Here is a 13,291-nt window from a genome sequence, read left to right as displayed (position 1 = left end):
GAAAGTAGGCTGGAGGGGTCGTAAAAAGGGTCGTGGAAGGCTTATGATCTCGACATGAAGTCCCTGGAGAAAAGATAAACGTGAGTACCTAGTTAGCCGGAAGAGCTTGGGATCCACATACTTGGCTGTTTCGAGCCTCAGATCACCACAGACTATCCAATATAATTGATAGAGAGTCAGAACATGAGATCAAGGGAGGAACATAAGAAGAGGGGAAGTGGAAGTTCGCATGTGGAAGGTTTGAGTGTTAGCGCGCTTTGACTCGGACGCTTCTAGAACGTGACATTGCTAGAACAAGTTGGAACATATTGAACTTGACTTATGTACTTATGTATATATCTCTTATTTCTTCCTATCTACTTGCAACTGTTACATGCTACATAAGCTAATAATGTGATCTGTCACACTTATAAAAGCTCTGATATAACCCTTCCAGAGTGAGCACAGGCCAGATTATATTGCAACATTTGCATGACAGCATAAGATCCTAATATGAGATCAACTTCCAACTTTCCAACTTTCCAATCAAATATCCCAACTCGTATATGCAGAGTGCTGGGATCGCATCAAAGCGTCATGCGGCTATTCTAGGTCATTTTTTTCCCATGGGATCGGCCTAGGAGCTATAGCCAAGTGCATAGAAGTGCGTAAAACATTAAGCTTAACATGGTGGAGACAATGTGTTCTATATACATATACCTAGGTAGGTAACTACATAGTATACTGAAATTAATATCAGAATGATCCATACATATAAAGTATCTTTTAGAAAAAAGAAAGCGCTCAGTTTCTACACCGTACAACAGAATATTGTGTAGAAGTTTCCCTTGCAGGTCTCCCCGCCTGCCCCGCCTTTCCACTTCAACTTTCCCTCTTGATATTGCAAGTCTGCACTTCACTTGAAAATCCTTCGACACAGTGGCTTTTTGATATTGTCTCTTGGGAAAATATACAGGGCTTGCTTTGGTCCCTCCCAGCCCTGTCCACACCCCAATATCCACACACACACACACCACCTTTTATCTTCGAAGCCGATATCCAACCTGACCATTTTCCTTTGGGGCTGGGCTGATAAAAGAAAGTATCACATGCGCCTGGAATGATCTCACAATATGTCTCTCAAGTATGCCTCTGCTTCCATGACTGTTCGGACCGGCCAGGACCCGGCCAATATGACATTATCGAAGCATCTATACTGACTGCCTAGTTGGGTAATGCTTGATGACCAAGATGGCTTCGTCCGTCTTCCCAACGAACGTTTGATCTACTCCTCCCCTCCTCGCACTAGTGTCTCTTTGACTCCGCCCTCCGGATACAAAGGCCCAGAAAAACTTTCAATCCAGAGCAGTGCCGGCTGCATCCACCTGACCAACCAAAGAGTCAGTATTCGGCCATACCAATGCCTTTACACCGTTCTAACACTCGCCAGGTTGTCTACCTTCCCGCATCCAGAAGCAATGACTTCCAGTCCTTCTCGTCCCCTCTCTTGAATGTCCATGACTCCCATGTATCTGCGCCATTCTTTGGACCTAATGTATGGACAGCTCTGGTGCAACCAGTATCCGGAGGTGGCATTTCACCGTCCCTACCTGCAGTTCAGTTGAAAGTGACATTCAAGGAGGGTGGAGCTTTTGATTTCCACACCAACTTCGAGCGGATTAAGGAGCGACTCGAGCAGGCTGTTGAGAACACAAGTCAAGGCACTCGGGGGCAACAAAACGTGGATCTCTCAGCTGTTCATTTGGAAGAGTTGCCTGCATATGAAGCTCCGCCTGATGCTAGCCAAGATGCTAGACCCAGCCAGACACCAGAAGAGTCGCAAAGCAGTCGAGCATCTGACACCGGTGTCGAACCCGCGGAGCCGCCTCCTTGTTACGAGGAGGTTCAGTCACAGAGTGTAGCCCATGAGCTGGAGGAGAGGCTGCGACGGGCCACCTAATCTTTCTGGCCTCTATTTCTACGTGCCATTCTATCAAATATTTGAACTGGCCTTACTTTTATTATCTATCTCATGTACATTATGTCCCCATCAAATTAGCAATTAGCGATACGAAAGCGGTGCTCACGCACTTAGAAATGGAGATACGAGTTGATATGCTCGACAACGTTTATTCTCAGCGAACCATAGTAGAAGTATCCCATATCTCTGAAATCCTTAGATGTAGCAGAAACTACTCCAGTAATAACTTCCCCATAAACTGCACTTGTTAAACCCCAAATGGTGTTGGAGGCCACTGGCCAATCACGTGCGGCATAATTGGCGTCTCTCAGCGGCCGGGCCTTTCCGATTTTCCAGTCCGAAAGAAGCAGCTCTTGGGCAAAACCAACAACCTCCCTCAATTACCACACCCCCTTCCGCTTTCCCCCCACACAAGACCTCCGGTCATCTTTCAATTGATCTCTGTCGCAATGGGTCTCTACGAACTTGTCTCTGACGCCTTCTCCTCCTTCGGGTTCACCGAGGCCCAGGCTGAGGCTCCCGCTCAAGACACCGAGACCGAGACTACTACTCAGGAAGAGCCCGCCGAGAAGGAGGAGCCCACCTCCACCGAGAGCGCCGAGACCGAGTCCACTGAGTCTGAGTCCGCTGAGGAGGCCCAACCTGCGGAAGCGCCTGCCGAGGAGTCTGCCGAGGAGGCTCCTGAGGAGGAGGAGGCTGAGGCCGAGGAGGAGGAAGAGGAAGAAGAGGAGGAGGAAGAGCCTGAGGACCCCAAGCCCAAGCTTGAGGAGGGTGAGTGACCGTGCTGATTTTTCCGACCTTTGCTTTTCTATTCGCGTGTCATTGTCGCCTATGCCATGCAATCGTTGAACATGAGCTGTTGTTCGCACCAATTGGTCTTTTGTGTCAAGGTCCGCCTGGGTCATAAAATCGCCAATGGCATTGCAAATACGAATTTACCGGATTTCTCGATCGGAGACTAACTATCTTTCTCAGAGTGCGCCCACTCCGCCGTCTGCGCTCCCTACAAGCACCACTACGATGAGTGCGTTGAGCGCGTCACCCGCCAGCAGGAGGATGAGGATTTCAAGGGCCCCAAGGAGGATTGCGTCGAGGAGTGTAAGTGCAATTGACACCGATGGAATTGGCTCCAATCGAGTCCTGATTGTGCGACTAACATAACCCAGTCTTCCACCTCACTCACTGCGTGACCGCCTGCGCTGCCCCCAAGCTCTGGAGGGAGCTGAAGTAAACGACTCTTCCATTGAGTCTTGATTTCGGCGTTCCATCCAACCCTCGCATCGATTTGGCCCACGAATAACCTTCGACCTCTACTGCGTCGCTACGGGGATCCCTTGGACCGAAACGCCGGAAGAAAAACCGATCCCACTTTCATGATGGCTGCCAAGGTGGATTGATAGCCTGGTAGCTTGCCGCCTTGGATTGAGAACGCAGGATCGATCCAGAAACATGAAATTTTGTTTCTGATTGTTCCTTGCGTATGTGTGCGCATATGTATTGTGTTTTCAAGGTAGGGGGGAGGGCTCAGAGGCAGCAACAAAGAATAATAGATCATTTGCCCTCCTCTTTCAGCCTTGCGTGTACAGATAGCTGGTCTTCCGCCTGTTCGAACTGTGCTTTGTTTATTCTCTTGTTTTAAAACGAATCTCATCTGTTTAGGTTGGCATTGTGCTCTGGTAGGCTAGGCTTATAGCGGTCATCCAGCTACAAGAACCATATAACTCGGTTCAGTATTGTTATGGCCGAATTATCGATACGTAAGTATGCTCAGGTCGTCAACCAGGACTAATATATCGACCCAAATCGCATCAAGCCGCTATAGGTGAGCACAAATTCGAGATGTTAGGGTAACATAAATGGGGTATAACTTGAGCTGACTAGGGCCAACAGAAACAAAGAACCCTGATAGCGACATAGTCCTCAAGTCTTGATCAGAGTATCGGTATCCGCAGCAGACTCATCAGACCTGACCCTCTTAACATTATCAACCGGCCCAGCCTCCTCCCCAACCTGCTCCAACTCAACGCCGCGATCAACATCCCACCTACGACGATGAACAGCCCTCCCAAAGAGCCCAATCGTCATGGGAAACGGCGCAGCCACAACAGCAACAACAGCCGCAAATATCAACGCATTCCGCATATTATACGGTGGCGCAGCCCCATCCCCAGCCTTCAACGCATCCTGAATAAGAATGAAACACGCACCAAGCAACTGTCCGCCCGTCCAGCAGATGGTACTCCCAATCTCCGACGAGAGCGGATAAGTAATCTCAGCCAGGTATTCTAGCACAATAGGCAGCATGGCGAACGAGGCCGCGCCCAGCAGCGCCATAACCACATACGAAGGCGGGATTCCCGCCGCACTGCCCGGCGCGAAAATCAGCCCGATATACGTGACGGCCACCACAGGAACTAGCACCCGGATACTGCCAAGGTAGTGCTTGTACCGGTCTGTTATCGGTGACATAATTGCCGACGCGACCAGTCCCACCACGATCAGGATGGCGCCTGCGATGCCTGCTTCTGTCTCCGAGAACCCGTGCGGACTGAGGATTTGGTTTAGCAGTGAGGAGACGCTGTTGAAGAAGCCCACGTATACAGAGAAGGGGATGAAGATCTGCCAGAATTCCCGCGTGCGGGTTAGTTCGCGCACTGCTGCGCCTAGTGGCGTGTGCGGCTTCGCGGAGGATGCGCTTGCGGGTGTTGGTGGTGATGCTGGGAGGAAGAATGATGGGATTGCTGCGACGGTGGACTATTGATTTACATGGTGTGAGCGAGGGGGGGAAGGACCAATGGGTGGGTTGGGATTTCTTCGGGGGTTGGGTTTCACGTACGATGATTGAGATGTACAGGACCATATTTGGAATATCGGAGGGTTTCGACGCCCACTCCGAGTCGACTAGCTGGCCCAGGGCTGCGCCGAGTGGGTTCGCGAGACTGGCGACTGCTGTTGCACTTGTACGGCCTTTGTCGGAGAACCAAAGCTCGCTGTATCGGGTTGGTGCGCAGAGGCAGAAGGGTTGCGCGAACCCTATTAGGATCTGACCGAACATCGCGAGCCCGTAGATGCCGCCGTTCGCTCTGGTGCCGGCATATCTGAGCCAGTTTCCGACTAGTAGGAGCGTGGCGGTGGTGATTATGGCTGGTTTGGGGCCGCCTTTGTTCAGGATCCAGATGACGATGCTGGGAATCTTGTTAATGAATGTGATACCTGGGGCGGATCTTTTTTTCTCTTGCTTTCTCTCGCTTTTCAAACGGCGACGTATGCTTACTTACGGGCTGACAACGCAGAAGGCGAACAGATAGCCAGTGCTCATCCAGTTAATAGCGCTCTCTGAGACATCGAAGTACTCCGCGGCCGTTGTCGAGATGGACGAGAAGGTCAACCACTGTATATGTGAGTCAGCAACATGCAAGGTCGGTATATGGATCAATCGTGAGGTAGCGCATACATCCCAACTGACGACGATATTCAGCAATACCAGCTGTGCCAGGCCCCAGAAGCGTCGCTTATAGACCTTGTAGACAGGCCGAGAGCCCTGCTCGGTAGTTGGAGAGCGCTCAAAAGTCGACATGTCCACAGCGAATTCTGACAGACCAGATTCATTCTGTGCGGGCTTCTATAAGGAAATGCAACAAAGCGGGCATATCACATCTTTTTAGTCTCTTGGCCTTTTCTATGTCACTCTGGGGGATCCGAGGCACGCGAACCCGGGGGTACTTGGCGGTACTTGATCAGCCCTGCTGTGACGTTGCATTGCGCAAGTACTATCTAGTACTGGAAGTACACAGCGGGGTTGACTGTTGAACCATGTGAGATGTTATATTAAATTATAAATGTAGGATATTAGAGATGTTTTGTTGCGAAGTACTATGCTGTATATTTACAATATAATGGATTCTGAAATCATCTGAGACAAAGAAAGTGGAAATGACCTTGGAACTTATCTCGTATACGTATTCAGGGGTAACTCCCTCTATGATATCCATATCTACGTGTACAATATACACATATTCTACATATGGAGTGTTCGATCGAACATATCATTTTATGTAGAAATTGCCGTGGCTGAACTCTGAACTCTAAGGCGATGCCGATCGTGTGTGTGTTCCTCCTTCACTCCCCGCCATCTTTTATTTAGGATCACTACCTTTGCTAAATATACAATCCCTTTCCACTATTCTCCCAACTAAGACCTACTACATTTCCCTCCGATCTCAAACTCCTGGATTCATGATGCCCGACGCCCGTTCCTGAATTTCCCCTGACCATTCTACCCGGAGAGACCTCGGCCATTGAACGACCATGAATATCAGTATGCGCTCCAGCCTATCCTCCTACGGGGACCCGCGGTATCTCTCGACCATGACCGCCTCCGATGCTCCAGCTCCAGTGCCACCGCACGGAAAGACACTCGTGGACGGGTATCGGGATGCTATGGACCCCCAGCATGAGGAGCGGTCACGATACAACCCAGTGAGTAGAGACACAACACGCCAATCTGGGACTCCAGCTGACCATGGCCTCTTCATTTCTGGCAGCTCAACCCGACTCACCCGCGAAGCTCGGTTCTGCTGAACGCCAACGACCCCGTGGCCATGTACCTGTTGACCGAAACCGCCATAGGGGATAGCACGAATTACGAAGTCCTATCCCTCGAGGAGGTGGAAGAGCTGAAGAAGGAAGTCGCATTGCTCTCCACGCGCATCCATGGCACGAAACGGAAACTGGCGCTCGAAACCAAACTGCGTGACGCGGCACAGTCTCTCGGTAGGCTCTACAGCCCGCCCAGCCCGCGGAGCAGCGGCGAATACGGCGCCAATGGCAGTTCGAACTCGCCCCGGATGAGCCGGGGTATATTTGGTCGTAGCGGGGCTTCCGAGGCCCTCGACAAGAGCGATTCCGAACTCGCGGTCAGCCAGCGGCGATGTGAGGAGCTGGCGCAGGAACTCTGGAAGCTGGAGAAAAGGTCTCAGACGATCACCCAGCGCTTGTTGGAGCACACTGCGGGTGTCTTGCAGATCACGCACAAGGGTCTCAAGAAAGGTCCCAAGAACCCTGCTCGCACTTCGGATGGCGATTATGATGATCACAAATTCGACGATCGCAGTCTTTACCGGACAACCGGACATTTGGATAACTTTGGCGTGAACGGGAAGATCGAGACCAACGCGGCCGCCGTAATGAATACCGAGGCCATGCAGGCCACAGAACGCCGATTGGAGGAACTTAGCGAGCGCATGCATGACATGATGATACAGTCTAATCCGGGTGAATTCATCGATCCTCCTCCGCAGCTGTCAGGCGGTGGAGGGCCCGTCAATCTTACAGCAACGGTCGACGCTCACTTGGAGTATATCAAGAATGGCATGAATAATATCGTCTTACATAGGGGAGACGTTCCGGCTCCTACGGCTGCTCGCGATATCTCCCCTGAAGCCGAGGGCACCTGGAAACACCAACTCACCGAAATCAACAACCAAGTGCAAACCATTGTTGACCGGTTTGGTTTGACCCGTTCGCCAACCTTGCCTCCGCCCCCTGACGCGTCTCACGGTGAGGGGCTGGAAGAGCAACTCTCATACCTTCAGGCTGGTGTAGATGGCCTGGAGAGTCGAGTGGATGGAGTGCTTGAACAGAAGAGTATTCTCACCACGCAAATCCAGCAGCAACGCGAGCTCAACTCCAAGTCGGACGCCGAACGCGATGCTCATATCGGCGACCTGACGGAACAGTTGACCCATGTTCGCAGAGATCTTGAAGTATCTGAGCGTGAAGCCAACGCCAGTCGCGACGAGCTGGCTCTTGTCATGGAACAGCTCAACGCAATGCGCCACAATGGCTCTTCCCAGGACGAAGCCAAGGCGACTCTAGTTCAGGCCGAGGGCGAAGTCGCGCGTTTGCAAAGCGTTGTTTCCTCGTTGCACACCGAAGCTGATGCCAGGATCAACGAAGTCAGCGAAGCCCGAGAAGCCCAAGATAAAGCAGAAGCTGAGGTCAAGCGCCTGCAACAATACATCGACGATGTGCAGAGAGACAACAATGCCAAATCCGAGGAAGTCAGTAATGCCCGCGACCGCGCAGAAGGTGAGGTCAAGCGCTTACAGGCCGTCATTGTATCATTGCAAAATGATACCGATGCTAAGAGCGAAGAGGCCAGAGAGGCTCGCGACCATGCGGAAGAAGAAGTGAAGCGCCTGCAAGTCATCATTACATCTTTGCAGAATGATGGCGATGCTAAGAGTGAAGAGGTCAGAGAGACCAAAGAGGCCCACGGCCATGCGGAAGACGAAGTGAAGCGTCTACAGGTCGTCATTGCATCGCTGCAGAATGATACCGACGCTAAGAGCCAAGAAGCCAGAGAGGCTCGCGACCATGCGGAAGATGAAGTCAAGCGTCTCCAGGCGGCCATTACGTCGTTGCAGAATGATACCGATGCTAAGTTGAAAGAGGCCATAGAGGCCCGAGATCGTGCGGAAGACGAAGTCAAGCGTCTACATGGCGTTATTGAGACTTTGCAAAATGACACCGATACTGGAGGCGAGGACGTCAAGGAAGCCCGGGACCGCGCGGAGAACGAGGTTCAACGCCTGCAGAGCCTCGTTGAAACACTGCAGAACGATAGCGATTCTAGATCCGAGGAAGTTAGGGGTGCCCGTGACCGCGCAGAGCAAGAGGTTGCTCAACTCGAAGCCGCTATCCAACAGATTCGAGTTCAATCTGATGCCCGTATTAAGGAAGCGGATGATCAACGCGCGGAGTCCGACCACAACGCCACTCGCCTGCAGAATGAGTTGACTGAGCTTGAAGGCGAGATTGTGCGGGTCACAACTGAACTGACGATGGCCAAAGCAGAGCTGGATGGTGCTTATGGTACTCGAGCCGAACGCGCAGCAGAGGTGGCTGCCAACCCTAGTATCCAAAGGGAGAATGATGCACTGGTTACGCGAAATATCGAGCTCACCGAAGAACTGGCTGCTCTGAAGAGCCAGCGAGGAGGTGGCGATCTTCAGCAGCGGGCGGATACTCTTGAAAGAGAACTTCGCGAGACCATCGATGACTACGAAGCCATGACGAAAGCCAGCATCGAGTTTGAGAAGGAACGCGAGCGCTTCGAAAGTTTCATTGACAGTCTTCGGGATCGTTGCGAGCAACTCGAGACACAACTGGCGGAAGAACGTATTAGCTGGATGAACTTGAGTAGTCCCACATCTATAGGCCGCGACGGCACTTCTGAGACGACATCTACCATGGTGCTCAAGAATGAGTTCAAGAAGATGATGCGTGACACGCGCAACGAGAACATGAAGATACTGAGGGTAAGTTGTATTGTACCTTTCTGTCTTTTCGAACTAACTGACACCTCCCAGGCCGAACAAGAAGAGCGTCGCAGGATTGAGGGATTGCTGCGAGCCCTAAGAAAGGAACACGCCCAGGTGACTGGCAAGCCAATGCCCAGCCCAGGTGGCACTCCATTATGATCATGACATTCAACGTTTTCGGGTTTAGAGCGCATATCCATTTAAGAGTGTACATATAGACTGTTTTGTATAATATTCTCGTTTGGCTTGATCTCGGCAGGCACGATGAGGGTTTTCGAGGAAATCACATACTCATCTTTGATATTCCCACCTTTTCCTCTCTCTCTCTCTCTCTCTCTCCCCCTATATCTAATCTTAAGGCTTCGCTCTTTTGCCTTCAAGATGATTTCCCGAAGAATCGACCAGTCTAGTAACGCTCATTCGCAGTCTTTTTCAGCATCACAGAACCTCCGACGGAGAAGACACGATTCCGACTCCATTTCAGCATACGATAACCCCGACTCATCTGAGTCCGTCCTAAGCGATGAACGATCTATATACAATGCGATCAGAGTCACCACGCCAAATGAATCCAGCCCTCGCTTCTATGCGTCTCTCCTCAACGAGAACCCCGTTCACGAGCAAGGCTTAGCGGTAAACATGGCCAGATTCGTTCCTACAGATTCGCAAGATGATCATACTCCTATCAATGCGGCAGTCAGGCGAGGAAGGCGACAGAGAATCATAGGGAAGCTTGGGAATCACACCAAGCTGTTATCCGACCAGTACTGGCAAGCCACACACCGGTCGAGACCTGATTTGAGTGGAACGACATCGGTGCCAGACTCCCATCAGTCTTTGCGTCGCAAGGCTCTTTCCCTCGATGATGGTAGTGTCCGTAGGCCTAGATGGCCTGGGAGCTTGGGACCTGCTGTAACGACCGTCCAACCTCGATATCCACCGCCAGAAAGAACGCCTACACCCCCTGGCCTTCCCTCCTTCGGCACATCAGAGGCTATGAACATCTCCCAACGGTTCATGATCCCAGCCAATAGTGCACGGTCACACGCAAACTTGCAAGGTGGTGGTCCTGCTGGTCAGCGTGGCGGTTCGTATAGCGACACACTAAGGAGACTATTTGGCTTGCCGTCTTCTGCGTCTCATGCTAGTGGAATTTCCGTCAATGGTATAGGAAGAGCTGAGGATGGCACGCTGGTACAGGGCCGGTTCCCACATCGACAAAGTGGCCATGGAATGCATGTCGGTCGACCGCTACATGACCACCCTTTCCACCAACGCAATCTTCCGATTGCCCGCCACGAAGCCGCAGATACAAGTCATGATCCTTATTTTGAAGCCACACACACAAAAGGTGGTCCTGGAGGAAGCCCAAGCAGGCGTGCCCAGCCTGTGACCACGTCCTCGTCCAGACCCTTACTAACGAACCCGGCCCCTGCTGTGGTAAACCGTCCACCGCGGCCCAGGGCCACTGCACTTCTCAGTTTATCACGCAATTTGGCTGGATCAAATGGCCCTACGGATTCAGCGGAATCTTCTGCCCAAGGGACCAGAGCAACTGGAGATCATCTCCCTCCCAATCCATCGCGGCTGCATTCGGTCATCACGATGGCTGTCTGTGGCGGCGGTGCAGATGAAGGTTCCCGTGCAAACACGCCGGTCTGTCCGGACATTTTGTCCTGGGTGAAATCCCATACTTGCCTCTGCTGCTGCTCAGGCGGCCACGAGGAGTCGGATGATTCGCTCGGGGCAACCAGCTCGCGGGACACATATGTAACCGCCCAAAGCCAGGCATCGCCTACTGCATCTCAGAATGAAAACAGTGAGGGGAATACCCATATCCATGGCTTCCAGGCATGGATCTCATCTCTGTATGGTGTCATGTTCCCAGCCTTTGTGAACCCTGCCGCTGTATAATCCTTCGTTGAAGTATATGCGTCTCCACGACTTGTTGGATTGCTACTGTGGTGCTGTTTTCTTTCTTTTATGTATGCTCAATGCGCAAACGTCTTGCTGGATACATAGTCTTATCATTAACTCGAACGTGTTCTCCCGCCTTGCTTCTGTACATACGGTACGATTTCCTCTGCCACGTCTTGGCGTACTCTCGATATCATCTCCAAGCTCGAATAAGGCTGGTCTTGTACAATGCCTTTTCTTTTCTTTTCTTTTTTTCCCCAGCTGAGGCCTTCTGTCCAGAATGATTTCTAGAATAGCTAGGTTCATTGTCCCTTGAGATTCCACAGCCCGCGCAGATCCACAGTAATACGATCTACCATGGATCATCGGTGCTGTAGGACGTTAAAAGACACTAGCATTTCAGATTTAGCCGTTGAAGCATTCAAATATTCTACGCTATTACAGAGTACAACGAAATAGCCCTGGAGTTTGCCTAATAAGGAAATAGCTATGCTCGGAGTAGGTGTATGAACCCAACTATCAGCACATTTACCGTTACCTTCCAAGGTTATCTCTTGAAATTAGTAGCATACACGTTCACTGTTTACGGGGGAATTTGGATTTCTGTTTTCAATGACATTGATATAGCTACATAATCAGAGATCGGGTCCCATGACGGAGATGTGATGATCCTGAGGCCTGCCCTAGTTATACGTTTGTCCACAATCTCCTCTCATATTCCATCCCCCCTTTCTCAATAGCCAGTGGCCCACACCTATGCCTCTTTCCATCGGATCAAATCAATCCGAATTTAGCAGGAGGAAAGAGAAGTCTGGCCCTTGCAGGAATCAGTCGAATCGAGCTTGGGGCTCTCACGGTCCTCAGACTTCTCAACACCCTCGTACTCCTGGCACACGTGGCTGACATCAGATCCACAGGTGTCGCTGACGCTGGAGGTATCGCCGTAGTTGGAGTTGATTCCAATCAAGCTAGAGACGCCGGAGGCCTGGACGTTCTTGACGACCACGTGACGGGGGCTCTTGCTCTTGTTGTTGCTGCAGTTGCCGCAGGAGCGGTAGAGCTTACCGGCGTTGACAACGGTGAATCCGTCAATGGTGACGGTTCCGGCACCGTTGTGCTGAATGACCTTGTCGCTGGCCTCCTGGGCGCCACCACCCTTGATGAGGGCATCGCCGTTTCCGACAATGGAGATGGCGTCCTATGGGGACGCGTTAGTATCGGTGGACCAGGTCAATCATGGGATTACTCGTTACTCACCTCGCAGACATCGCGGAACCAGACGTTGGTCAGAGTGCAGGATCCCTCGCAGTGGATGCCCTCGAGCTGGTTCTCTCCAATGATGACGTTGCTCAGGGATGCGCCGTCCTTCAGGATGAACACGGCGTTGTCATCGCCTATATCCGGTTAGCTCTGTTGTCTGGTTCTCGTTTTTGATATGGGCATACCAGTGTCCTCATCACTGTCGCAGGCACGACCACGGTCGTACTCGCCGTTGCCCAGGTCGACATCGCCAGAAATCTCACTAGGAGAAGGCAGAGAGACAATGTCACCCACGCGAGAGGGGATGTTGAGAGTCTGGGCACTGGCAATGCCAATGAGACCGAGGAGGATAGCGCTGGAGTGCATTTTGTTCGATTGATGGTTGATGCTGGACAGTTGATCAAAATCGAGGGTCGACAAGGAGCCTTTTATACCTTTTGGAGCTCTAATTGCTCCAACAAGACAGGACCTACCCCGTGCTGTTTCAGTCACATACACCCTAACTGCAGGACGCCTCAATATCCATGAAGGAATTCTGTGACCTCTGACTGGATGGAATTACCCCACGACTCCTACAAGGTAATGCAGGGCCTGGGTCATAATCCGGGCCGGATATCGACCTTCCGCAGGAACATAAGACATTTTCTAACACCTTATTTTCCGTCTTGGCGCTTCATTGCGTAGCCAATACCAAAGCATAGTTATATTGAAAATGCGAAAAGCCAAGATGCCAAGATTCGAAAGCTTTTGGCATTGTGGCTGTGTCTGCAAGCTTGAAACTCCCGCATTTACAAGATCCACCAACCAAAGAAATTGTTGAGCCTCTGGC

The 13,291-nt window shown here is 51.5% G+C and overlaps 6 protein-coding genes across 6 annotated transcripts; 4 read left to right on the top strand and 2 right to left on the bottom strand.

Moving 5' to 3' along the window:
* Positions 1-1,112: 1,112 nt before the first annotated feature.
* N7525_005642 (GRAM domain-containing protein) lies at positions 1,113-1,939 on the top strand (the record flags this gene model as incomplete). Its single annotated transcript, XM_002564569.1, has 3 exons — positions 1,113-1,123; positions 1,208-1,379; positions 1,430-1,939. The coding sequence occupies 3 exons, from the start codon at positions 1,113-1,115 to the stop codon at positions 1,937-1,939; spliced, it is 693 nt and encodes a 230-aa protein (XP_002564615.1).
* A 470-nt stretch (positions 1,940-2,409) lies between these two features.
* Positions 2,410-3,191, top strand: N7525_005641 (cytochrome b-c1 complex subunit 6 family protein; the record flags this gene model as incomplete). The annotated part of the gene is made up of 3 exons (XM_002564570.1): positions 2,410-2,731; positions 2,936-3,058; positions 3,127-3,191. 3 exons carry the CDS (start codon positions 2,410-2,412, stop codon positions 3,189-3,191), a joined length of 510 nt encoding a protein of 169 aa, XP_002564616.1.
* A 689-nt stretch (positions 3,192-3,880) lies between these two features.
* Positions 3,881-5,537, bottom strand: N7525_005640 (putative cell surface receptor/MFS transporter (FLVCR); the record flags this gene model as incomplete). Its single annotated transcript, XM_002564571.1, has 4 exons — positions 3,881-4,714; positions 4,797-5,145; positions 5,239-5,351; positions 5,415-5,537. The coding sequence occupies 4 exons, from the start codon at positions 5,535-5,537 to the stop codon at positions 3,881-3,883; spliced, it is 1,419 nt and encodes a 472-aa protein (XP_002564617.1).
* A 731-nt stretch (positions 5,538-6,268) lies between these two features.
* N7525_005639 (involucrin repeat protein) lies at positions 6,269-9,444 on the top strand (the record flags this gene model as incomplete). The annotated part of the gene is made up of 3 exons (XM_061213466.1): positions 6,269-6,439; positions 6,505-9,282; positions 9,334-9,444. 3 exons carry the CDS (start codon positions 6,269-6,271, stop codon positions 9,442-9,444), a joined length of 3,060 nt encoding a protein of 1,019 aa, XP_061070487.1.
* A 222-nt stretch (positions 9,445-9,666) lies between these two features.
* On the top strand, positions 9,667-11,199 carry N7525_005638 (uncharacterized protein; the record flags this gene model as incomplete). The annotated part of the gene is made up of 1 exon (XM_002564573.1): positions 9,667-11,199. One exon carries the CDS (start codon positions 9,667-9,669, stop codon positions 11,197-11,199), a length of 1,533 nt encoding a protein of 510 aa, XP_002564619.1.
* A 793-nt stretch (positions 11,200-11,992) lies between these two features.
* N7525_005637 (pectate lyase) lies at positions 11,993-12,828 on the bottom strand (the record flags this gene model as incomplete). The annotated part of the gene is made up of 3 exons (XM_002564574.1): positions 11,993-12,400; positions 12,460-12,596; positions 12,648-12,828. The coding sequence occupies 3 exons, from the start codon at positions 12,826-12,828 to the stop codon at positions 11,993-11,995; spliced, it is 726 nt and encodes a 241-aa protein (XP_002564620.1).
* Between the last annotated feature and the right edge of the window lie 463 nt (positions 12,829-13,291).

Source organism: Penicillium rubens (genome assembly GCF_028828025.1).
Source record: "Penicillium rubens strain IBT 27055 chromosome Unknown utg000002l_segment0_segment0, whole genome shotgun sequence".
NCBI lineage: Eukaryota > Fungi > Ascomycota > Eurotiomycetes > Eurotiales > Aspergillaceae > Penicillium > Penicillium rubens.
This window is presented reverse-complemented; position numbering and strand designations above follow the sequence as displayed.